The following is a 23,972-nucleotide window of genomic DNA, read 5'->3' as shown; positions in this document are numbered from 1 at the left end:
TTGGGCTCCATTTCAGTTCAGTTCAGTCTCTAAACAGCAATCATTCCTAAACACGACTACGCTTTTTTTTTTTTTTTTTTTTCCCCATTTTAGATCACCTTCTAAAGTTACTCAAATTGAAAGTGAAATACAGCCGCCAAGTGTTTGTATTTTTGTGTACCTTGTTTCCCAGAGTGCCGTTTGTCAGTAACTACAGAAAAGCCATTAACTTAATGTCGCAAAATTTTGTGTTTGTGCGCACAAAAGGCTGCAAGACGTGATTATTCATCTGTGTGCCACATGTTTACTCTGTCAATGATCGTTGCTTTGCTTTGGCTCCATTTGGTCCACTGAGGCTACAGTCATTGGACAAATAGATTTGTTCCAGAATCACTGCAGCGTGTCTGTGCTAAGTGGACCTACAGTACAAATACAAGTTACATTATTCCTCTCATGCAAAACAGATGAAGAGTCATGGATCAGCTGCAAGTTGCAATTAAAAAAAAGAAAAAAAAAAAAAAACCCTCATGTCATTCTAATGTAAAAGACAGCAGGATGGATCCTCATTTCTGATTGGCCAGATGCTCCCCCGTGACAGCATTAACACACTGAGGCCTGAAAATATGCAAATCACAACAACATAGCAATAGAACCACAGTTAATTCTGTGTTATGAAGACCTTAAAGGTTGCCACTTGCCAGACATTCACAACAAGGGTATTAACGGGAGGGAAAAGTGTAAAGACTCAAATGAAAAGAGAAAAACAAAAACAACATCTGACTTGGAGAGAATCTGGACACTTGTTTTTTGTACTGCATGTTTTTTTTTTTTTTTTTTTTTTTTTTTTTACAAAATGGTCTTTGATTGTAACGTTATGTTTTTTTATCCAAACCTTGGCATACATGGTGGTATTGTCTCAAATTTTGTTTGCCAATTAAAAATGGCTGTTTATGGTTGATGATCATTATTGGCAATGGAACCTGTCGCACAAACAGGTTTATGGATCTGATACTGAGTCCAATGTGACTTTAAAGGTAACCCGTGTAGGATGTTTCTCTTAATATGTCACAGTCACTTTAACTGCAATACAACTGTCAGTGCTTCACCACGTGCACATCTTCACGTGTTGTTGGAAACGACAGAGTAGAGAAGAACCCTCGTCATGGCCATCGGACCGGTTCACACTTGACGGGCTTTCTCAAACTCTGCATCAAAAACGGAGCATTTGACAACAATCGCAAGTGTTGTATGGACAAGTTGAGTGCAACTTTAAAACAAAATATCTCTACTTTGTTTCAAGAAAAAGGAAGTGTTTCGATTTTTTCCAATGGTCAATATGAATCTATATCATTTGAGACGATAAAAAAATTTGTGAACCGTCAGATTTTGCCAAATTGTTTATATTGTGGTACATAACCCTTTCAATGTGCAGACCGGCTTTACAATCCCAGCTGGTTATTTTATCTTTAAATGGTCACCACAGTACATCACAATATATGTGGAGATCGCAAAATAAAAATTACATATTTGTGATATACAATTTTGTCCACATGGAACCGTGTTTATACTGAAGGTGTATGATTAAAAAGACCAAGAGTCTAAAGCCATGCTAGCAACTCTGTGGGGTACTTCGTACAGCAGCGCTTTGGACTAAATGCTAAACTGACGGCTCTTTAATCCTTTAGTTGTCGAGATTTTGCTCTCTAGCACAACGTGGTGGACCAACCGGCCGACACCGCCACCCCCAGAGTCATAGCGTGACTTAGCGTGACTAATAAGGACTACAAAGGAATAAGAGGAGAGTTCCCACCTCACGTCAGAAGTTGTGTTGTTCAGAGGGGTATTCAGAGTCTTAATTGTTCTGGGACAAAAGCCAGTTCGAATTTGCAGCATAAGAAGAAGCGCCACTGCACTGTTTTCGGGGCTGGACGATATAAAAAAAAAAATGTCTGGTAGAGGGCAGAAAAAGATGTGCAAGTGGTACGAGTACCTTTGTACTGGCCTTTAGCAGAGAGCTGATGTATTGGGATTTTCAACGGTTTGGCACCGGTGACAGTACTGTTAGTTTTGGATTTGGATTTTTTTTAAACCTCTCTTATGTTTGTATATCATCAAAGCTTGTTACAGTGACATATTCAAGGAAAAATCCCTACACGTTGCATCTTCAACATTAAAAAGCTCACACTACCCCAGAAAAATAGAAATTTTCACTCATACCAATGACATTCAACATTCAAGTGCCAGTGTTTTTGTTTACTGTCTTTTGGTCAAGTCACTTTGTAAAATATCAACTTTTGTATTAGGCTTATAAAAATAAATATTTCTCAAAAATGCTTGATAAATTACACAAACTAGCAGCGAAAGTAGACTCGAGAACTCTGTGTGCAAACAGCTGAATCCTACGGTTGCTGCTAACTAGAACTCCACCTGGTCCCAAAAAAAAAAAAAAAAACCCAACACAAAACAAAAACAAAAAAACAAAAAACAGAAACGAGGAAAAAAAAAAAACAAAAAAAAACTGTTTCATATCTGGAAGAACATTTCCATACAACACACACACACGCAAACCACACTATACTGTGGAGAAACCTCTCTTTTTAACACTTGGCTGTGCTGCTCTTCAGTCACGCTCGCTCACTCATACATACCTCTCGGAGGTTTTGAAGGACGTGCTACAGAAGACTCTAGCTGAACGTTAAACGAAGTAACTGAAATGTTTCTGTAAAACTTGGTGGGGTTTGAAGTGTTTCTACAACAGAGGGGCCTGCAGGCCGCAGCAATGGGAGCATAGCACCATTAATTGTTCACTGACGATCAAAATATTCTTGCTGGTAAGTTAGTTACCGTAGTGACGCAGAGTCCTTTGCCACGGTGACACTGTCCGTGTGTCCGTTGCCGTGGTAATTCGGTATACAATGTAACCAACTTCACTACCTGCTCCATTAGGGCTGGGTATCACCCTTGATTTTAAGGCATCAAAAGGTTTTTGAAAAATCTTCAACAACCAGAAACTAAAGTGCTGGACTTCTAAATGGGAACTTTGAGTTTTCTTTCAGAGGAAATAAACTGAGCACGCTCTACATTTAATTAGGAAAAGTGATGGTCCAAACAAATGTTACAGGTGTCACTAGGATTCGCCCGAGAATAAATTTCAGTCTGGACTCAAGCGGCAGCTCAACTGACTGACCCACATTCCCACCCGTAAAGCCCTACTGCTACTGTGGCTGAAATGCAAATGACACCGGCCTGACGGGGATCCATCTGACAAAATGGAGTCAAGATGGAGAATTTACTCAAACATAAATCGCTAAGGACACAAAATGGCAACTATATTTCCAAACTTCAGCACCAGAAATCCATTTTCTCGTGTCCCTTTTTTTTTTAGCCTTCAGTCAGTCAGTTAAAACTTTGGACTGAAATGTTTCTGAATTTATTTTTTTTAAATTGCACAACAGTGTTTTTTCATTGTGATCACACCCCGCTACACTCAACACTTGTGTGCTTGTCATTCTGGGGTGAATGACTGTGGCGACACCCACTACTGCACAATGCATTTACTTTTGTTTTTATAATAGTTTGGATTTCGCATCTGTATTGAAAAATACCCAGCCCTAACTAACACGTTTCAGTCTTTAGTGAATCAGTGATTCAGTCATTTAAAGGCACTGCGCACATGTCAGAATTTGAGCTGATTTCACTTGTCCCAGTTTGTGCTTTGATCCAAACGGAGCACAGACAGAAAACAGCCCTGACAAAACCCATGAATCTTGGTGACGGCAAAGTGAAAGCAAGACACAAGTAACTGATCTCTATTGCACTTACTGTAGAAGTTCAGTACCCTGGCGGGGGGGAGGGGGGCACAGTGGTAGTTAAGTGTTGCTCCAACACAGTTCAAAAGTAATTACAGCTAATAAATATAATCTGTCTTCCCTAGAAAAAGACCTAAATACATTGCATATTTATGTGCGTGCTCTGAACACTACAACTGGACAAGATTGCTGTATAAACAAGATGTAAAGTGAGGTAAACTGAAGTTCGACCTTCCATGACTCCCTGCTATTTAACTCAAAAATAAAAAATTCCTATCTACACTATCAGCAGTCAACAATATGCTCAGATCTTGTATCAAATCAACAGCTCCTAGCATCTGTATCGCTGCATTTGAATGCTCCTGTCATTCATTCATTTTTTTCACGGTTTTTCTATCTGCCCCCTAGTGGCTGTTAGAAGGCACAGCAATGTCTACACACTGAACCAGATTCATTCAAGTGCTTTGTCTCTGACACTGTATGTCCTCCTTAAAAGTTATTTTAACATGCTTTTCATTTTTATTAAACACAAGAGACTACACTAGCTGCATACTAAGTTTGTCGTTGGCAACAGCCATGGATTCAAGTAACAAATGCTGACGATATCCCCTCTCACGCAGGGAATATATAACAGTGTCAGTTGAAAATTCAGTGAAGCGCTAAACTTGTGTTATTCAGTCAATATTTAAAAGGTAGACTCTGATTTTGTAACAGCGCCTGATAGCGTCCAAGTGTCCCAACTCCAACTAACTTCAAAACATCAACATTATGGGGATTTGGGGACGCTATTGGGCAATGTAACACAACGAGAGTGCGCGAATTCAACTGTAAGGTAATGAGCGTCTCCTCCATCATGGAGGCCAGAAGTTGGATGTATATGTTTAAAACTTGACAGTTATCATGTAACTGCCCACGAGACAGCTGGTTAAGAGAAGTTCTACATTTCAAGGTGTCTCCAAGACTATTAAAAAAGTGCAACTGAAAGAGTTCGGTTGACGTGTAAAGTGAGTTGTAAACTAAGCAAATCCTTCATAATTGATTGTCATTTGCAATGGTATCTTCAACATATTGTCCGCTTACTGCTTTCTATCTTCCTGCTGCTGATTCCTTCATACTTAACAGTTTTTGTAAGAAATATAAGATGGAGACTATCCACCATTGCCACAAGAGAAACTAAAGTGTGTTATTCATGAGAGAAAAATTCTCCGATTGGTTAACAGGTGCTAAAAATCATTAATTGGGACATCTCAAAACACGGTTCTGTCTTGATCGCTGTTCTACCTAGTGCTCATAGTAGATTAGCCTGTACTAGACTGCAAGTTGGACCATAACGAGAACACAAAGCTTTGTGCCATGATAATGGTTAATCTGACAGTTGAACCACACTTAAACAGTAGCCGAGAGAAAATGCAAACTAATTTTCTGCTGTTGGTTTGTTTGGAAGTTTGACATGGTGAAGTGTGATGTGTCTGGCCTCTCCTGGTAGCTGAATTTATTTTTCTAACGTGACAACTGTCTTTGAACGTTTGTTGAAATTTATAACTGAAGTAATATCTCCCACCACAATTTCTGACACAAGGGACTGGTGTCTTTGCACCAAGATACCGAGAAGCTTTTGGAAAATTCGAATTTGTATGTGACCTGCTGTCTGCTTGAATCCTCAGTCCTCTGGCACTAAGCAGCGTGAGACTCTTCAAAAATACTGTTAAAGCCAACTAGTTTCCCAAACCTCCCTATCAACTGCACTTGAAGGAAATAGATTTGAAGATTGACCCGAACATGACTTCTAAATAAAAAGTAGTCTAAAAATCATAGAAGACGGAAAGAATCTGAGAATTTTAACATAACTAAAGCCTGCTATAGAATTGTACTTATTTGCTTGGCATTTGTAACTCCTTGACCAAAAAACAACAACACTTGCATATGTTTTGTTGTCTTGTTCCAGCCTCGTCATTTGTCAAAGCCAGTGGGCAATTTGAGGGAATTTGCCTTGTGAGCCTTAATTGGTAAATTAATTCCCCTTATTGGTTTACGTATGTTTTAAACACATGTATTTTCCGTAAATATTATCCCCTAAGAATAAATCTGCTGAGCTTGTTCAAATTGCCCACTGAACTAAGCTTATCAGACACTGCATGGTCCAATGTCGAGTGATCAAACATAATCCTCTACACATCAAGTGTTGTTTTCTCTTATAATTCACATTCTTTTTCAGTGGAGATTCTTCTCTTTCTGTTTTAAAGAGTTGACCTATTTACATTGAATCTATATTTTCATTTCACTAAAGTCATTAATGTAAACAAAACAAATTAAAACCCTGATAAAAATTAAAAAATTTCCCCACCAGGAAGCAACAGAGTATTTTTTGGCTTATTCTGCTGCTGATTGACACAGCGGGGGATTGGACTTCTACCACTGAAAATCCAAATGTACAGTGGAGTTTCTTTTACACGTTCAAACAGGGATGAAACATGGACACCCTGGGGACAGGTCAACTGCCCCTTGTAGCCTGGTTTCACAGCAAGAACAAAGTAGGGCTAACCAGGAATAACATTAAGAAAATTCACGTGATCTTCTTATATCTTGTAGCCACATATTTTCAGTTTTGTTATGTCACTTGCCCTTTAGCACACTTTACCTGTCCTATATCTTGCTGTTCTATGCCGAGCTAGGCTTCTTTGTAATATTCCTAGCAGGGATAAAATGGGACAATGCTACCCAAAGTGCAGCACACACCATGTATGTTGGGTCACCTGGCAACCACACAGACACACGGGTGGAAGTAGCAGTCAAGGCACAGTAGCTGGAATGAGGTGTTGCACTTTGATGCCAGTAAAGAAGATAACAACGTCAGTCAGCAAAGGCTTGTGCCAAGATGCCAAAGGTGTGCAGCGTATATAGAAAAACAACAGATGCAGGGGTTGTGAAGCACATGATACGCCACTGGTGTGTGTTGCCTTTAAAAGCTGGTCTCAATCTGGATTTAGGAGAATTTCTGTGCCCTCTTTGTCGACTGATATCTTTGAAACATTGGACTGAAGAAATGGACTTCATTACAAGAGCAGAGAGGAAAAGAACTGATGAGACTCATGTCTGTTAAATGAATAGTAAGGATAGGAACCCAAACACCTGCAATCTTAAGCAGAAGCTGAGTAGACTTGGTTGTAATTGTGCCTGTTCACATTTGCTCATAGTACAATAAGACAGGACATGGCTAAAATGTGCTATAGGTGTGGCATTATATCCTGCAGAAGCCCAAGCTGTCCCTGCTGTTAAATGGGTTAAGCTAGCATATCCATTTTTTTTTTTTTTTTTAACTTTTATCCCTTACCTCAACAGATCTTTAAGACCTAACGAATAAACTGGAATGACTTATTTCAGAGAAGACTCTTCATGTAACTCTCCAGGATAGAGTGAGCAAGAAAATTTTGAACTCTTATATAGCCTTTTAGTTGTGTAACCCCTTGAAAGAAGCTTTTGGCAAACAAGGGTTTCAATGTTTGTGGTGGAAGCGGAGTCAGTTTCCCAAGAGCATGGAGGCACTAAGAGTCACCTGAACACCCACAGCCAATGATCAAATTTGGTAACCGTTGTTTTCAGCAGCAGCCATGTAGTAGTTATATTTTTACCACCACAAAAATCTTGTCACTGTAGGTTGTGGTCACAAGTGAAAGAGACCCAACTTTTGCCATTTTATTTAATAGCACAGATAATTGCATTGTTAGATATTATTATGCTTGCAACCTGTATGGAAGCATTTCAATGATTCCCGATGCTCACAGGAAGATACCAAAGACTAACTGCTGCCACATGCGATTCTGACGTGTAGAACGATAAGGAGTGAATCATTTCAACGATTATTGTAAATCTAGTATAACTTGAAAGTGGCATCAGACTCTGACCTTTCACTATAGTAAATTATGAGCAACGTCTCTACATTTACAACTACATATCTGAATGGTAAGAGAGGGAGAAGCAACGTAACAAAAGGTGCTGCTACATGGCTACACCAAATTCTCTCTCAGTGGCTCTGCTTCCGGCATCAAGTGACCCAACAATTAGTGACAAGATGGTTTTGAGAAACCCAAACTCAAGCTCAAACCAGAGCTATAGATGTGACATACAGGTCAATGAGTAGGACTCGGTTTCCCAAAAGCATAAAACCACCGTTATTACCTCTGTTCACAGCCTAGTAAAGCAAATAGGTCTGTTTTCATTATTAATAAAACTTCTATTTTTGCATAAAACAAATGTGATGTTTTTTTGAAAACATTTTTGTGGCTTTGGATGAGGGTGTATTTAAAAAATCTAGAAATATGGTCACAGTGGTAATATGCTGTTGGGAATCAGCTCATCAGAGACCTTCTGATGAATTTGAACTCCAATAGACAGATAAGGAACAGCGTTGAGGTTCCTCATCACAGTTTTTGTTTAGGTTTCTTTTTTTTTTTTTTTTTTTTGCCAAGGTTTGATTTAGTTCAAGCCTAGTTTGTTTCCTTCCAAATAGAAATAAAGAAAAAAAATGTTTGAACCCATACATGACATAAAATACACATTTTTTAGTCACAGTTGGCCAATACTTAGCCAGTTACGTATTATGAAAATAAAAACAATGGAAATAAGAGACAAAGTTCAAATTCTGAAAGGCACAGTACAGAAACAAATGATCCTCCATTATGTTTTGTTTCAACAAAGAAATGCTGTTTGTAGTTGTGATATTAACAACCACAAGTCCTAAGATTCTGTTTGCTGGCAACATTGCTAATGGGCAACGTCTGCCAGCGTCCCGGCCCCTTGTTTCTACGGTCTCTGTCATACATCCTTCTCAGAACTCGGTAAATCAACACTTCAATATGTTTTAAAAAGTTTTTAAAAAAAACAAAAACAAAACATTTTGCTGTTTCTGTGGCCCCTTTTATGAATCTGTCATGTAAGTGAAGGAGACCTCATCCAGTTCCCATATTTGAATTTATATGCACACATATTTTGCTGAGATCTGACATCTTGCCTATCTCTGCGCTATATTTTAGAAAAATTTTCGGCCGGTGATTTACAACATGGCCATGCATTACATACAAAGATGACATGTGAAGGTACAAGGGAAGCCTGGCTGGCTTTGGGTGAATAAAGACAAAAACACAATGAGGCCAAAAGTCAAAACTAAAGTGAAAAAAATTGATATGCCCCTGGTCTTCTACAGCTGTTTTGGAGAAGTCCACACACTGTAAATCTTACGTGTGCATGTGTCTTAGAGGATTAAAAGAACACCTAGAACATTAATTTAATTGGTAATTTTTCTTCACGCATCTCACAGCGGGCAAACAGTTTAAAAAGTCTTCACTGAAACCAAAGGATGTTGCTAGCTGGCAGGAAATCTGTGGCTAGTGTTAAAAAAAATAACCAACCAAAATTAAATAATCCTTTTAAACTGTGGCCTATTTTAAGAGGTGACATTATCAGCAATTAAGAAATCAAAAAAGGAAAGGATGGGGAACTTTAAAGACAAAGGTAGAGATGAAAAGGAGAAGAAAAATCTAAAGAGGAATTAAAAGATCTTAGCACATAGGGATGGAGGGAGGAATATATAAACAAGTATAAATAGTTCAATAACATGCATGTGGGTTCTTGGGGTTAATGGAGGGGTGGAGACAGATGGAGTGCAGACAACAGTGTGGGGAAAGGAAGGAGGATGAGTGAGAAGAAGGAAGAGGGATGAGTGAAGAGGGATGAGTGAAGGGGGTATGGAGGAAGGAGGAACCTAGTTGCCCCACCAGTCAACTTGAGAGTGTGAGTAGTTGCCTCCGTAGCCGTCACTGGTGTAGAAGTTACCAAAACCACCTGAGAGGGAAGAAACAGGAGAAAACTCAAAGTTAAAGGTGTTTTCCAGGAACCAACAGTAAGAGGTCAGTCCAGAAGTTCCTGAAATTAGTCTTTCCCAGTTCAGAGTTGGTATACGGAACTTTTAAAGCAAAGCTATCCTGTGATCTGGTGCCATGGTAATTAGCTTAGAACTCAACTAAGGTTGTCAAGTATCTCAACAACTTAAGTCCTTGATTCCTTCTAAATGTCCCTGATAATCATCCAGCCTTTTCAAATCACAATGGAGACTGCGATAGCAATTATGAGTAATGAATTACAGGGGCACTGCGGTATATATCATACAGACAATCTCTACTATAACGCTGCTGTACTGTATCGATCAGTTTTCCATTGAGGGCATCCAAGATTAATGCTATTCTGTAACACATACATTTAGTCTTTTCAGAGTTTAGAATAAACTTTAAATTAATAAAATAACTATAGAAGTTGTTAGCATTAAAACTGGACTTTGCAATGCTCAGTTGGAAAATAAGTACAACTTATGTATAGAGTAAATACCAGTGGGCCTAATATTGATCACCTAACAACAATTTGGTAAAATCTGATTTTGGAAATTTATTACGATCACACTTTCGTAAGCAGTTCTATAAAAATTCTTGGCACAAGAATAATGACCATATATAGATTATAAAATCATTAAACATACTAGTTACATCCTAAAGACTCGATCCTCACCTCCTCCAAAGCCACGGGTCGCTCCATGTCCTGCCTGGCTGCGACCTCCACGTCCTCCAAACCCTCCAGTGTTGGCTCCGGCAGCTGTCTGGCGATAATCACGTGCTCCAAAACCTCCAGAGAACCTGGGGGTGAATTCAAATTAATTATTTATATCAAATACACACTGAACTTTACGGCATTGATGGGTTTAGCCCCTTAAATGGCAATCATACTTAAGGAGAGATATGTTTTACCTCTTAGAGCGTCCTCTGTTGCTGCTCTTATGCTGGTGTTCATAGGCCAGGCTCTCAAGCCATGAGGGAACTTCCTGTTTGGCCTCTACTAGGATGTCCAACAGGTCTTTAGTGATGTTCCCGTTCTTATCATTGAAAAACGATGTGGCCAGTCCTACAGGTAAAAAAGTATTAAGTAATAGTAAAAGCAAATCACAGCTTTTTGTGAGAAGTCTATCCTCATTTCAGATCATGTAACACATGTCATGGGATACACCTTCCACTGACATTAGTTGTAGTCTTACCCAGGTTTCCAACTCGTCCTGTACGTCCAATACGGTGGACATACTCCTCTATGTCACTGGGCAGGTCAAAGTTAATAACATGTTTCACATTGGAGATGTCCAGACCCCGAGCAGCTACCTGAGTGCACAAGACAAGAGCAGAAACAATATCAATATTTAATCATTATTTTGTGCTGATATTGTGTGTACCAAACAATACGTAAGTTTACCCATTTCCATGGAGACATATAATAATATCTGATTATATATTATAATATGATTAGTGTTTATATTGGAATTTTACTTTTACTGACCGCTGTGGCCACCAGAATGGGGCATTTTCCTGATCTGAACTGGTTCAGGGCCTCCTCTCGGTCTCTCTGGGAGCGGTCGCCATGGATGCTGGTGCAGGCGTAGCCCTCCCGATACAGGAAGTCCTCCAAGGCGTCTGCGCCTTTCTTGGTCTCCACAAAAACCAGAGTCAACGAGTCCTTACCTGGTCAACCGACAGAAAAGACACTTGAGGTTATTCGTTAAAGTTGAGTGGATAATCGCGGTGGTCACACCAACACAAACAGCAAATATTAAGTTTGCTGAGAATTAAGCAGCTGCAGGGCTCTTCTGTGCTCAAACCTCAGATTTTGAATACTGCAAAGGTTTAGCAATTAGATTTTATGAATGAGGGCATGTTTCATTTTTTTTCTTTTTTTTTTCCAGCACTAGTAAAAAAAGACAGGGTGTCATCAAAATAATGAGGAAAGGTTTTTTGGAGAAGATTAATTTCCATAGAAATTTTAAACGCATATAAAACTTTACACTGCTATCTTGATGCTGAGGTATCTTGCTCTGAATTTAAGAGATAAATACACTATATGACCCCGCAATCCTTAGAGCCCGCTGATGACACGGCAATAAAACAAGTGTCAGGCTTCCCATATCACTACATGCTGTGAATCTGACTTGTAACTAATAGACTGTGGCACCATGTGTAGCAATATCCGACTCTCTGTATTGATAAAAGAAACACTGCTGAAAGAACAACAAATCAAATTCTATACTCAACGGGATATTGATGTTAGCTTGCAAGTAGCTTTGTGACACAGCATTTTGATACAATCTGATGGACATAATCATAAGTTTTTGACAGACGTCAGAAAATATGCTGAATCACAAAGACAATCTTGAAATGTAACTCCTTCAGTGAATCAAATCATACCAGTAACTGAGCATACTCTTTCAGCCCTAATGGCAGGTTATATGTCAACTGGTAAGGCTGTTTCAGTCCGTGATGTGATACATAGATCTTAATAACATGCATCTTAAGTAGATAATTGTTCATATCACATTACAATAATGTTTTTCTATGAACAGAACAGTGCAACAGGCAGCACTGGGGTGCAGCATGAATAATAAAAAATAAATAAATAAATAAATAAAAATCGGAAGAATAATTAGCTAACAGTATCAACAGCACTGTGCCTAGAGCCACTGATGGAAAGAGTCTGGTCAAATTTCTTTCTCATTGCTCCTGACATTTCCACCTGATTATGTACCGAAGGCCACTGGACCAAATTTATATCCACTTGTTAGCTGTTGAGACTACACCATAACCAGACTCTCTCCATCAGGGATTTGGGTCTGACATGAAGACAACACAGCAACATACTGTACATAGAGATGCCAAAAAAAAAAAAAAAAAAAAAACTCTTGAAAACACAACAGGCATGTTTGGTTTAAGCTGAGCAATCCTGGCCCATGAAATGGTACACAGAACCAAAAATAATAGACTAAACATGAGATTTTCCACCCACAGAGAATAATATTAAAGGCAAGCAAACTTATTTAAAAATATGGAGTGACAAGTACAGGTTTCTTGATTGAGGATCTTACCAGGTTTCTCTATGTTGTCTCCAGTATTGTCCTGTACCTCGCTGGGGATGACTTAGGATAAAACCACACCAAACCACCAACATGTAAACTGCACTCAATCATCAGTAGAAAACCAACTCTGTATGTTTAATGTTCCTGATGGACCAAAGGTTTTGCCTCAGTTCACAAAAACTGTTTTACTATTAAAAGAAAAAGGGTTATTTTCCAAACCAGAAATGTCTCTTTAAATGGGTTTTACTGTACATTGAAGGAACATAAAATATTTGTTGAATCCTTCGAGGTACTAATAACATTTACTCTATTAGAACATTGTTACCATTCCTCCTCTGGGCAAGCAAAAATATAATTGGATGAAATATCATCTATAAACCCTGCTGGATGTTTCTTGCTCAAGGCCTCCTGCTAATCCCCAGAAAGACAGAAAATGTAGACAGACTTTATCTGGGCTGCATGTTTGGGAGGGCCAAGATTAGAATTTTTAAACCCAGGTAGCATCCATAAGATGCTACCTGGTTTAAACAAGTGCCCATTTTCATTAAGGGAAAAACTAAACATAACTATGTGGTTGACAGACAAGGGGTGTTGATGGGCATTACGCTAAACATGAGACACAGTAATGTACCAACTGAGATGTGAGGACAACAATATGACAATGGCAAAAGGACAGGGGAAATAAAGCTGTACTGTGTGTATGTATATGTGTTTTTGCAGTAGCTCGACACAGATGCCCCTCTGAAGGTTATGAGACATTTCTGTGGCTCACCTGTGGCGCTGAGCAGGTCCAAGAGGAAAGACCTCTTATCGCTCTCTTCCACCCACACCACTTTCTGAGTGATGTTCTCTGAGGTGGAACCCACTCTGCCCACTGCCAGGAAGATGTACTCCTCCAGGAAATCCCTGGCCAGGATCTGCAGGAGGAGCAAACAATGTGCTCATTAACAGATTTTTAGCACTGCATTGGCAAAAAGTGAGGAAGTTTTACTGTTTCCAATTCAGATTCCACTAATCCGGATATAATTCTTGTTTTACCGAGGAGTAAACTCTGCTTTTCTCTTTTAGTAACAGCATTTTTTGACCCAAAACTATGTAAAAGAACTAGAAGGAACATGGAACCAGAGGAACTAATCTAAGGAACTAATCAAAAAGTGAAGTCTCTGCAAACACACCTGGATCTCTTTAGGAAAGGTAGCACTGAACATCATGGTTTGTCGGATGCCTTTATGCGGCATGGTGTCTTGTTCAACGATGCGTCTTATCTGCGGCTCAAAGCCCATGTCCAACATACGATCTGCCTCATCCAGGACCAGGTAGCTGAAGTGAAGAAGACACAGAGGAAGAGGAAGCAGTTGTAGCCTTTAAAATAAAGCTAAAACTCTAATCTTTATAAAATACAATTACATAAAACATTTCTCATTCCAAAAGACCAAACAATACCAGTAAACTGAATCAGTCCATGAAAAAAAAAAAAAAAAAAAAAAATCTACAATTTCACCCATCACTCCCTCCTGTCCATGCCTTACTTGCAGTAGTCCAGTCCGATCTTGCCCCTCTCCATCATGTCCACCAGTCTTCCTGGTGTGGCCACCAGCAGGTGGCAGCCTCTCTCCAGATCTCTGATCTGCTGGCCAATATCTGCTCCTCCGTACACAACACAGGGACGCACTCTGGACCGATAGGAAAACTATATATACACACACAACAAGAAGGATGAAAAAATACATGGATAAATGTTTTTCAATAAATTGAGGGGGGGGGTCCAAGCTAATGTGTTTTTATGTTTGTATATACCTTCCTGGCTTCATCATATATTTGCAATGCCAGTTCTCTGGTTGGAGCCAGTACCAGAGAGATGGGGTACTGCTTACGACGCCCATACTTCCCATTCTCCTGTAAGACAATAACAACAACACAAGGCAAAAGATCAGTTCAGTGAATTCAAGAATTCACTGGATGGAGCCGATGGTTTCAGCTTTCCCGAAATCAAGTCTAACTCAAATGTGAGCTTTGAATTTTTAAGTTTGACAGTATATGTTACCATTTGTCAGGTCTAATCCAGACAGTGGCTTCAAACCTGGAGGGCAGGATCCATAGAAAGGGTCACAAGATAATTAGGGGTCGCAAGAGTATTAACAGGTTAGGAAAGGATATTCATGCTATTTCTTTTGAATACTGGTCAGATTTACCTCTTCTGGCGCTTTAAATTTAAATGTAAGACCCAGCGCAGGAACTGCCCACAACTCACTAATCTATGCAACAAATGACAATGAGTCATTTTTGACATTTTTCAGCTTTAATTTGCCATTTATTGCACTTGCCAGTCTAATCATTTTAGGTAATTATTTTACTGAATATATGCTGTATGTTAGCAATAGGGATGTCCCAATCAAACAAAATACAAGTACAAAGTGCACACATGGCCCAGATTAGGTTTGCATTAAAATCAGTAAATCTATTTAGTATATTTAACAGATCAGCATGAATATCAGTGATTTAAACTGACAGCTGCTGTTTGTTCATTTGTGGCACTCCACGATTCACACACTAACAATGTGTGTTAGCAGATGTAAGGGGGACTCTCTTGAGGGGGATCTACCTACCATCTTGTGTAGTTTTGTTCTGTCTACTATTATCTATCATCTTCCAATAAACCTTGTTCTCTATCTAAACGTTTAATGTTTTGTAATGTTTTTCGACCAGTGAATACACAATAAAAAATGTTGATCTAATTAAAAAAAAAGAATATACTTTCTTCATAACACATTATAGTTCAATAAAGATGCTTTACCGTTTTTTAAAATTCACCTAGAAACTGATCCATGCGTTTATCCTGCTAAGGAACCTTGAGGAAATTAGGTGCCTTCATTCAGGGGCTTAAATTTTTTGCTTACCTGTCCAGAGGCTTTCGCTGCATTAAGAGCCTCTCCTGGTCCATCAGTGTAGATTTGGCTGAGAATCGGCAGTAGGAATGCTGCAGTCTTCCCAGAACCTACAGGCACAAAGTCAAGCTTGTCCGTCCATCTCCACGTGCATTCAGCAGAGTCATCATTTCATAGCATCATCGCAAGAATCTGACATCAAGATATTACAGTGTTTTGTTTCTGGAGATGTGATGCACTGTATGTATGTGTGTATGTATGTTCTACCTGTCTGTGCACAGGCCATGAGGTCTCTCTTTGACTTGACAATAGGAATGGCATATTTCTGGACAGGGGTTGGTCTGGTATAGCGACTCAGAGCTATGTTACCCATGACAATCTCACCCATGTCCACATCTTGAAACTACACAGCACACGCACAAACACAAACATTTATAACAACAGCAGTGTCAAGTAATTGTGAAAAAGATACACAGTATAATATTGTTAGATTTCTAGTTAACAGCAGAAGCTTACACTCTCAATGTGGTGAGGGCAGTTTTGTCCTGTGGCCTCAACTGGAATGTCATCATATTTCTCAAAGTTAATCCCAGTGTTACTGCCAGAGAACAACTCACTACAGAGGAGTGAAAAAAAAAAGGAGAAACAGTGCAGGTTAGTCCAATGTTCAGAAAAATCTTATGCAGTGTAATGATTTCAAATAATACCACATGAAAAAAATAAATATCAAACTCCATGACTCACATTTGACATTTGTTTGAAGGCAATTTATGGTTTTTGCTGGTATAATCTTTATTACTGAGCTACCGGAGACTCACTCATTCATCTTACATTATTTGACAGCAGCATTTTGTTAACTGTTATATTTTTTAAATTTAGGGATACACGGCACAGCTTCCAGAGGCCTAAAAGACATAGTTTAGCTGGTGACTGTTTTTTTTCCCCATATTAATGATAACGCTTAAATGTAACATATGCATGTCTCAGAGGCTATATGACAGTTCAGTGACAGCATTTATGTGTTTACCTGACTATTTTGTTTCAAAGAAACCATGAATAATTATTTCTCATGTCATTCTCTCATGTCTGTTCCCTACATTCATGTTTTTGTTCAGAGTTTTCCTGTGATGCAAGACAAAAAGCAAATGTCAATCATAAGTATTAATGTCTATTCATTATACAATCCATTCAGTCCCGTAGTGCACATCCAGTATAAAACTGATAACTGCTACCATCTCTTTGAGAACTCTGGTCAACACATCTTTTCTCTCTTTCAATGACCAACGCTAGTTTGCAACATCTAGGTGGTGCTGGTGATGATATAAAGCTCAATAACATTCACATGTTATGTCCGTTCATTTAATGTTAATCCTAATCAGTGAACCACTTCCCTAATATTCCCTGATCTCCCTGCAAAACTTTATTAAATCATCCGACTTTCCCTATCTGGACTACACCTGTCATGACCAGCAACAGCGTGGACTTACTGTTCAAGGCGTTCGTTACGTGGCGTTGGTTTGGACCAATCTCCGTCATCTCTGGACTCCTCCACCCAGCGGCTGTTTCCTCCTCCTCCACCACCGCCAAATCCACCATGCTCGAACCTGAGCACAACACCAAGACATGGATGATAAAAGATACTGATGTATGGTGTTGCTATGATGTTTTCCAAATTCTGCAAATCCAGCTACTATACACAGTTGCAGTATTTAACGTAATGCGATATAAAGGGTTACAAAAGGTGAACTTTTTGCTTCTATATTAAACATGGGACTTTCTGTGGCACCTTAACCTGAAATAGTTTCAGCACAGTGACAAAAGAATACCAAAGAAAAACAAAGAAGTCTTGTGACAGAAGCTATTCAGTCTGTCTCTGTGTCTCATCTCCTTACCTCCCTCTATTAGCATTGCCTCTGTCATTGAAGAATGCAGACTTCCCTCGGTTGTTGCCAAAACTGCTATAGGTTTCCTTGGCCGTGTTCCAGCCACCTGCATCTGAAAGGAGAATAAACACGATAGTATGAGAAGACAGTTTTCATATCTTCAGTATTATTAGAACAGTATTGTGCAGGGAGTGGAGTCAACTACAACTGGTCTTTGAGGTGAAATATGGGCGACAGGCGACTGCGACCACTTAGTCACATTTTGCGACCATTTTTGGAGACAGTGCTACTAAAGTGTAGCAGTACGAACACCAGTGCAACTTGAAAATTTGGCCCCCATTTTATTTATTTTTTTCTTTAAATTCATCATATATCGAATGATACAACAGGGAGGAGCAAGAATTAGTGTGTGTGTGTGTGTGTGTGTGTGTGTCAGAGAAAGCGTGACATAGAGAGTGATTAGAGTGGAGAGCTAATGCGAGACTTGCGTCTTTATAACAACGTGGGATAATTCTGTGTGGGATTTATTCTACCTGTGTCTGGTCCGTTACTACTCTCGCTCTCGCTCGGCCCTTTGGTGACAAAGAACCGAACTGTCAATTCATTTTTCAAAAGAAAAGATGATTCAGATCATCTTGTGCCACTACAGTCCCAAATTTTCTGATAGGGACAATTCAGACGAGGAATAAGCAGGTGACCTCGTGTTGAAAACGGCAAAGACCTACTCTTTCTGAAAGGAATGGCTCACGCAGCTTACGTGGCTGAGATAGTGCAAATACAGCAACGCCCTATATTGTGCTGCTCTCGGTACCCTAACATTTGCGAGGTAAACTAAGTTTGCCGACTGGACCACAAACTTTATATATGAAACACTCTTTGTAATGACAGTAATGTACTGACCACATAACTTACGTTTACATTTGTAAAATTATTATTTGGTGTCTATGTTTAAAAAAAGCACTATTTATCTTTGGGATTTTTTCCGCTTAAAGCACTACTTCACTTTGTGACTTTCTACTTTAAAATTGAACAGCAAGTTTTTATTTATGTAAATTGTTTCTATTATACCAAAGCATTTATCAGTAATACAGTTAAGATTGAAATAAATATGAATGTCCTGCTTTGCTTCTTTTACATGGTGTCAATTAGTTTGGAGCGGACTCCAAGCAAAGGTTCATAACCGTTAAATAAGTTAGACCTAGCAGTCTCCATTAGGTTGGGCGAGTTTGTGTAATGGATATATATATATATATATATATATATATATATATATATATATATATATACACACACACACACACACACACAAACACACACACACACATATACACACACACATACATACACACACAAATAAATAAATATACATACATTTTCTGTAAAAGAAAACACAAGACATATAAGTTACAGAGTACATTTACACATTTTAATAGAAAATTATGTTGGATGCGGTGACGTTAAATCCCACCTTTATTTTCATAGCCACCGAATCCCATTGGCTGTGCTGGGTTGATAGGGTTGAAGGATCCTCCCCTGTTGCCACGGTAACCACCACCTCCGACGCCACCTCGGCCCCTCTCCATGCGCGGCGGGCCCCGGTTAAATGTGTTGCCAGTCATCCGGTTGTCATGGTAGCCATTAACAAAGTTGTTGCGCCCCCCATCCCAACCATCTGCAGAGGGAAAAAGAACGATAAATGATCCCGGTATCACAGAACTGCACATCTGCAGTATTATTACTCATCACTGCTGTTAAAGTCAGAGTGCTGATAATGTTTCAGTTCTTGTTGCCTACCAACAATAGGTTGATCAAGATCACAGATTACTTATTGCCCCTTTCTCTGTGGAATAATATGTAGTAAGAAAAAAAAAATGAAAACAGCAGTGAATGGCGGCAAACTCTAGGAATCTTAAAAAAGATTCCTAGAGTTTGCTGCCAATCGTTTTTAAATAATTAAATCTTGGTATATTGCTTTTACTGCAAAGTTCCAAATGACACTAACATTTAAAGAAGGTTGTAGACAGTGTTTCACAGGCTATATTTACACACAGTGAACAAATATTTAACCGCCAGGTTTTTGGAGGGAGTTCTGTAATGTTTTCCACGTACAACAAACAAATATATTGGCATTACTGTTTACTATGGGTGGTATGAGTTGCAAATATTTTTTGTAAAAAACTGCTCGATTTGCCACTTTTCAGCTATTTGGTGAACATCAAATCATTCACTTTTAGACATATTTTCAGAAACATGAGTGATGTGGTCTTTGAGAAACTCTGCCTCTGCTTACGCACCCTTTACTGTTTACTAGGATGTTCACCATGAATTCATGTCAGTTAGATACCACTTTATGTACTCTGTATTCTGAAAATCAAAAGCTGTATTTGCAAGCTTTTCATCCCTGTAATTATAAAAGTCCTTAACTAAAACCTGCTTAACATATGACCTTTTTCAGTATGGTCCCCTGTCTTTTAACTATGCTTTGGCTGCCGCTGGTCATTTGCCACCACAACAAGACTGCACACAGCTAAATGACTGAGTTTGGTAGAAGTTCAGAGAGGAACTTACAGTTGGCTGGAGGCGCCATGGTGTAGACACCTTGTCGACCAGCAGCAAAGGCATTTCCTGCTGGGCGGGAAGAAAGTGTTTCAGTTGTGGTTTTTATCAGTAACAGGTACAGTTAATAAAGGTGCCTTGTGGAGTTTTTGATCACTGGTAGCATTATAGAGCAATGTTTTTACAATGAGCAATGTATAGAGCCATGTTTTTGCACACATCCTGCCACCAGTTTCACACTATTCTACTGATCGACAATTGGTGGCAGTAAGTTGCAAAGAAACATAGCAATGTGCCAACAAAGACAGGGAATAAGAAGACTGGAAGCTAGCAAACTGGGATGAAACAGTGCATGATTTAAAATGTTCACAAAATCGGCTTTGCAAATGTTTTATGAGGAAGGAAATATAAGGATTCACACAATGCATTTTGGTGAATAACACTAAAAGTATACGTAACCTTTCATTTTTTGTTTACAGTAAAACTCCACAGGACATCTTTAACTTGACCCCACTCACCATTTTTGGAAGCGTCTTTGTTCCGTAAATGTGGAGGAATGTATCGCCCTGTAGACAGAGACAACATCAGTGACAGAGTTTCCTTCCTTAGAGGTCTCAGAATCTGAATTTCTAATAATATAAAATCTAAAGAAAGACACAAAGCCACCAAACCACCCTAATTCTGATTGACTGAGGCAACTGTAGGTTATGATTGTACAAAATGAAAAAGCACAAAAGGAAATCACTTGTTGAGAAATTTGAGATGCACTGTAAACATGCATTTTCATGTGGCTCCAACCCTGTTCTGTAATTAACTATGAATGGACAAGTATATTATGGACAAAAAAAGCCCAAGAGACCTGACATAACAACAAATAATACAAGTTTCCCTCAACTTAAATGTCATTTAATGTGAATTGAATGCTTTATAGTAGGAAAGGTGACCATATTCAAGGATTTAAACAATCTAAAAGCTTGAAACGCCCTTAGATACCCTGCCTTCAGTGATCTGATCTGAAGCAAGACAAAAAGGAAACCCAACATACATTTTTAAAGTCATAATGTCGTCTTGCCTCAAAAATGCCCTTAAACTGCATTGCACTGAAATGATCAGACAATAGATCAACTTGTATTTTTAAAAGTGTTTTGCTTCTGTAAATAAAGGAATTACAAAATATTCCTCCAACTCTGCTGTCCTTCTCAAATGATTCCCTATGGAACATTTCCACATTGGCTGTCTTTATGATGTCCCCAGTCTTGCTAGCATGGTTAATTGTTTGTGGTGGTAAAATATTCTGGTTTGTGAGTGACTGTGCACATTCATTTGTGAGAGAAAATGAAAAGTTATAAAACTTCTAACAGAAATATTTTGGCTCCTTACTGCTATTGCCTCCACCTTGTCCGTCTGCTGCACTCAAGTCTAGGACAGCGAGCTGGAGAACCAGAGACACACAGTCAGAAAAGCAGGCAACATATAAACTCAGTCATTTTCAGCAGAAAAAAGTATCTAGTCTTATTTTTCGTGTATTTAGACACCTCCACTTCCAGCTCAAAATTTTACCTAACTGCTGTAACGTCGCTGTTGATTGGAAAAATCTATACTACATCCTCTTGCTATCGATATTACTTTTCCCCCCAAGTCAACACATTTTTTTCCCCAACATTGGGTTTTTTTTTTTTCTTTCTCCAAATTTCCATTGCTACCATGCAGGATTTTCCCCCTGCAAATCGAAAATGCACATAGTAGAAACAGATGGGTGGAAAGTCACTTAATTTGAGTTTGAACAAGAGCTCACTGAGTCATGCCCACACAGTCATGTGTATAAAATGCTTGGAACCCTTACAGATCACCAAACTGCACTGTAAAAGGTTTTGACGACAGCAAATATCAACAATGGTCTCTGACTGTAGGACCTGCCAGGTTTCTGTCTGCATTTGAGGCTACAGAAAACTTCTTTCTACAGCAGATGACACCAAAATCTGCTGCCTACTTGAAAAGTGGAGCAAAAATGTATTTTTTTGCTACATCAGTCATAATAAGCATTGTGAAAGCTTTGCTCACAAGCACTAGACAGAAACTGAACAGAGAATGAGCGGTCCAGATTTAAAGGAATAGGACACATAAATAGTTCTGGCTTTTTCTTCTTTTTTTCCATTTCAGCACCAGACAACTCTGCACACAGGTTTGAAAAATATTTGAACTTCAACTTGCAGAAATCCTATGGTGGCTCTGTCAGCAAACTGCACACAGACACAACTGATCTGAGACACTTTACAACAACGGATAGCAAAGTGCTGAGGGGCAAAAGATTTGATGTTGGTGTGTCCAGCTTGTAACAATCTAACTGCTGTTAAGGAAAGTACTTTGGATTTAAAGCTTTCATGTCCAGAAACTGAATTTGGGTTTTGGGGTGGGAAGCTCTTCTACACTGTAGCAGCATTTAGTGAATAATATGACTAAATTTCTGCATAAACACCATCCCTGTGCAGCTTTTTTTGGTATCATTACCTCGACAGAGGATATTTAACTTGTTTATATGAGCTCAGTGTTGTGCATCAAACTCTGTCGTAGACATTTTGCCGGTCTGACCTTTCCAAAATATCAACTGAGAACATAAAGTACTTTTCTGTTGCCATCCAACTGTCTGACCAGTCAGACACAGATAGACTACGTTGCTGGTGACGCAGATAAAATGAGCATTTCCTAAGCGGGACCCAGCCAAGACAAGCATGAAAACTGTGCAACACTGCGTATTATCGGAAACTCGGTGGGCTAAACTGTCAAACGCTGCACTGTTTGTTTGTCATTCCCGCTAGCTCCATTCCCACATACCTCCATTTTATTATTGTATCAAGCTGCACGACAAACGCAGTGAAGATAATAGTTCATGGGTGCGTTTCATATGCTCACAGAGGAGGGCCGACGGAACCCCTCACGCGTCATTTGTTATTAAGCTCTCTGTTACAAGTAACAGCTTGTCCGCAGTCTAACCTAGCTATCACGTATGTCATTAACACTGCAGGTTTCTTAAATAATTTGGACAACTCCTAGATGTAGCACATGTAGCTATAATGCATCAATATGATGGCAGTAGGACCAAAATGTTATTCACGTCCTATGGTCCGTTCCCCGCTCCGCAGCCACTTTTGGTTGAGTGAGTGCAGAATTGAAGCGAACCCAACGCCAGCTAGCAGGATAGCATCTGGTTAGCGGTGTTTTCGGGCTAGCCGGCAGGCTAACATTTATCCCTGCCATTGTAACACTTTTCATCAACTGACGCTGCAAGACACATTAAACTGACGCTGCTTACCTGCTGCTCTAGACCGTGGGCATTTTCGACGGCCACATGACTCATAACTATAGAATATGGAGGAAAAATGTTGTCGTTGAAAAAAGGACCTCTTTGTTTGCCGGGTTTGATGTAATGTTATTTCTCCTTTGCCTCTGCACTGTTTCTGTGGCTACGACAGATGACAGTTATTTCATTGGCTTACAACAGTTACACGTAACTTTATAAAATGCTATTGTTGAATTTAACGTGATGATAAATTCCTGTATTTTAGCTACAAGGATGGCACTTCATGCAAACTCAGCTGATGTCGGTTTGCTCTCCAGCTGAAGCTGAGATGAAGCCGTCATGTACTAGTCAAGGTACCGTGAATAAAACAGAAAAATATATCCGGTAACGCCAAAATAAAAGTCATTCAACAAACATGAGTCAATGTTATATTTTGTTGGATATATACCAAATATAACAGAGCCTGTATAATGTAATAAATATAACTGTAGGCATATCAAATGAAAACTTAACTCAACTTCAACAAATATGACCCTACTGTCCTAGTTTTATTGTCCCAAACTCGTAAAAACTATTCCGTTTAAAGGGATATCTAATAAACACTAGTGCATGTAGTCTAACCATATG

The 23,972-nt window shown here is 39.1% G+C and overlaps 1 protein-coding gene across 4 annotated transcripts; it reads right to left on the bottom strand.

Annotated features, from left to right (window-relative positions):
• Window positions 1-82: 82 nt before the first annotated feature.
• On the bottom strand, window positions 83-23,678 carry LOC120798095 (ATP-dependent RNA helicase DDX3X-like). Of its 4 annotated transcripts, none has more exons than XM_040142123.1 (20): window positions 23,358-23,678; window positions 21,428-21,479; window positions 20,566-20,613; window positions 20,060-20,119; window positions 18,960-19,163; window positions 17,501-17,603; window positions 17,096-17,212; window positions 16,125-16,224; window positions 15,876-16,011; window positions 15,621-15,718; window positions 14,521-14,619; window positions 14,253-14,413; window positions 13,899-14,043; window positions 13,496-13,640; window positions 11,157-11,338; window positions 10,864-10,981; window positions 10,580-10,733; window positions 10,344-10,468; window positions 9,560-9,626; window positions 83-594 (listed from the first exon to the last, which is right to left on the bottom strand). In XM_040142123.1, exons 1-20 carry the CDS (start codon window positions 23,400-23,402, stop codon window positions 543-545), a joined length of 2,211 nt encoding a protein of 736 aa, XP_039998057.1. In that variant the 5' UTR covers window positions 23,403-23,678; the 3' UTR covers window positions 83-542. The 4 variants fall into 4 exon arrangements, with proteins under 4 accessions (XP_039998057.1, XP_039998058.1, XP_039998059.1 ...); XM_040142124.1 differs by having other exon boundaries at window positions 20,060-20,116; XM_040142125.1 differs by lacking the exon at window positions 83-594 and having other exon boundaries at window positions 8,236-9,626.
• Between the last annotated feature and the right edge of the window lie 294 nt (window positions 23,679-23,972).

Source organism: Xiphias gladius, chromosome 13 (genome assembly GCF_016859285.1).
Source record: "Xiphias gladius isolate SHS-SW01 ecotype Sanya breed wild chromosome 13, ASM1685928v1, whole genome shotgun sequence".
Lineage (NCBI taxonomy): Eukaryota > Metazoa > Chordata > Actinopteri > Istiophoriformes > Xiphiidae > Xiphias > Xiphias gladius.
Note: the sequence above shows the minus strand (reverse complement) of the source record. Positions and strands in the feature narration are given on the sequence as shown.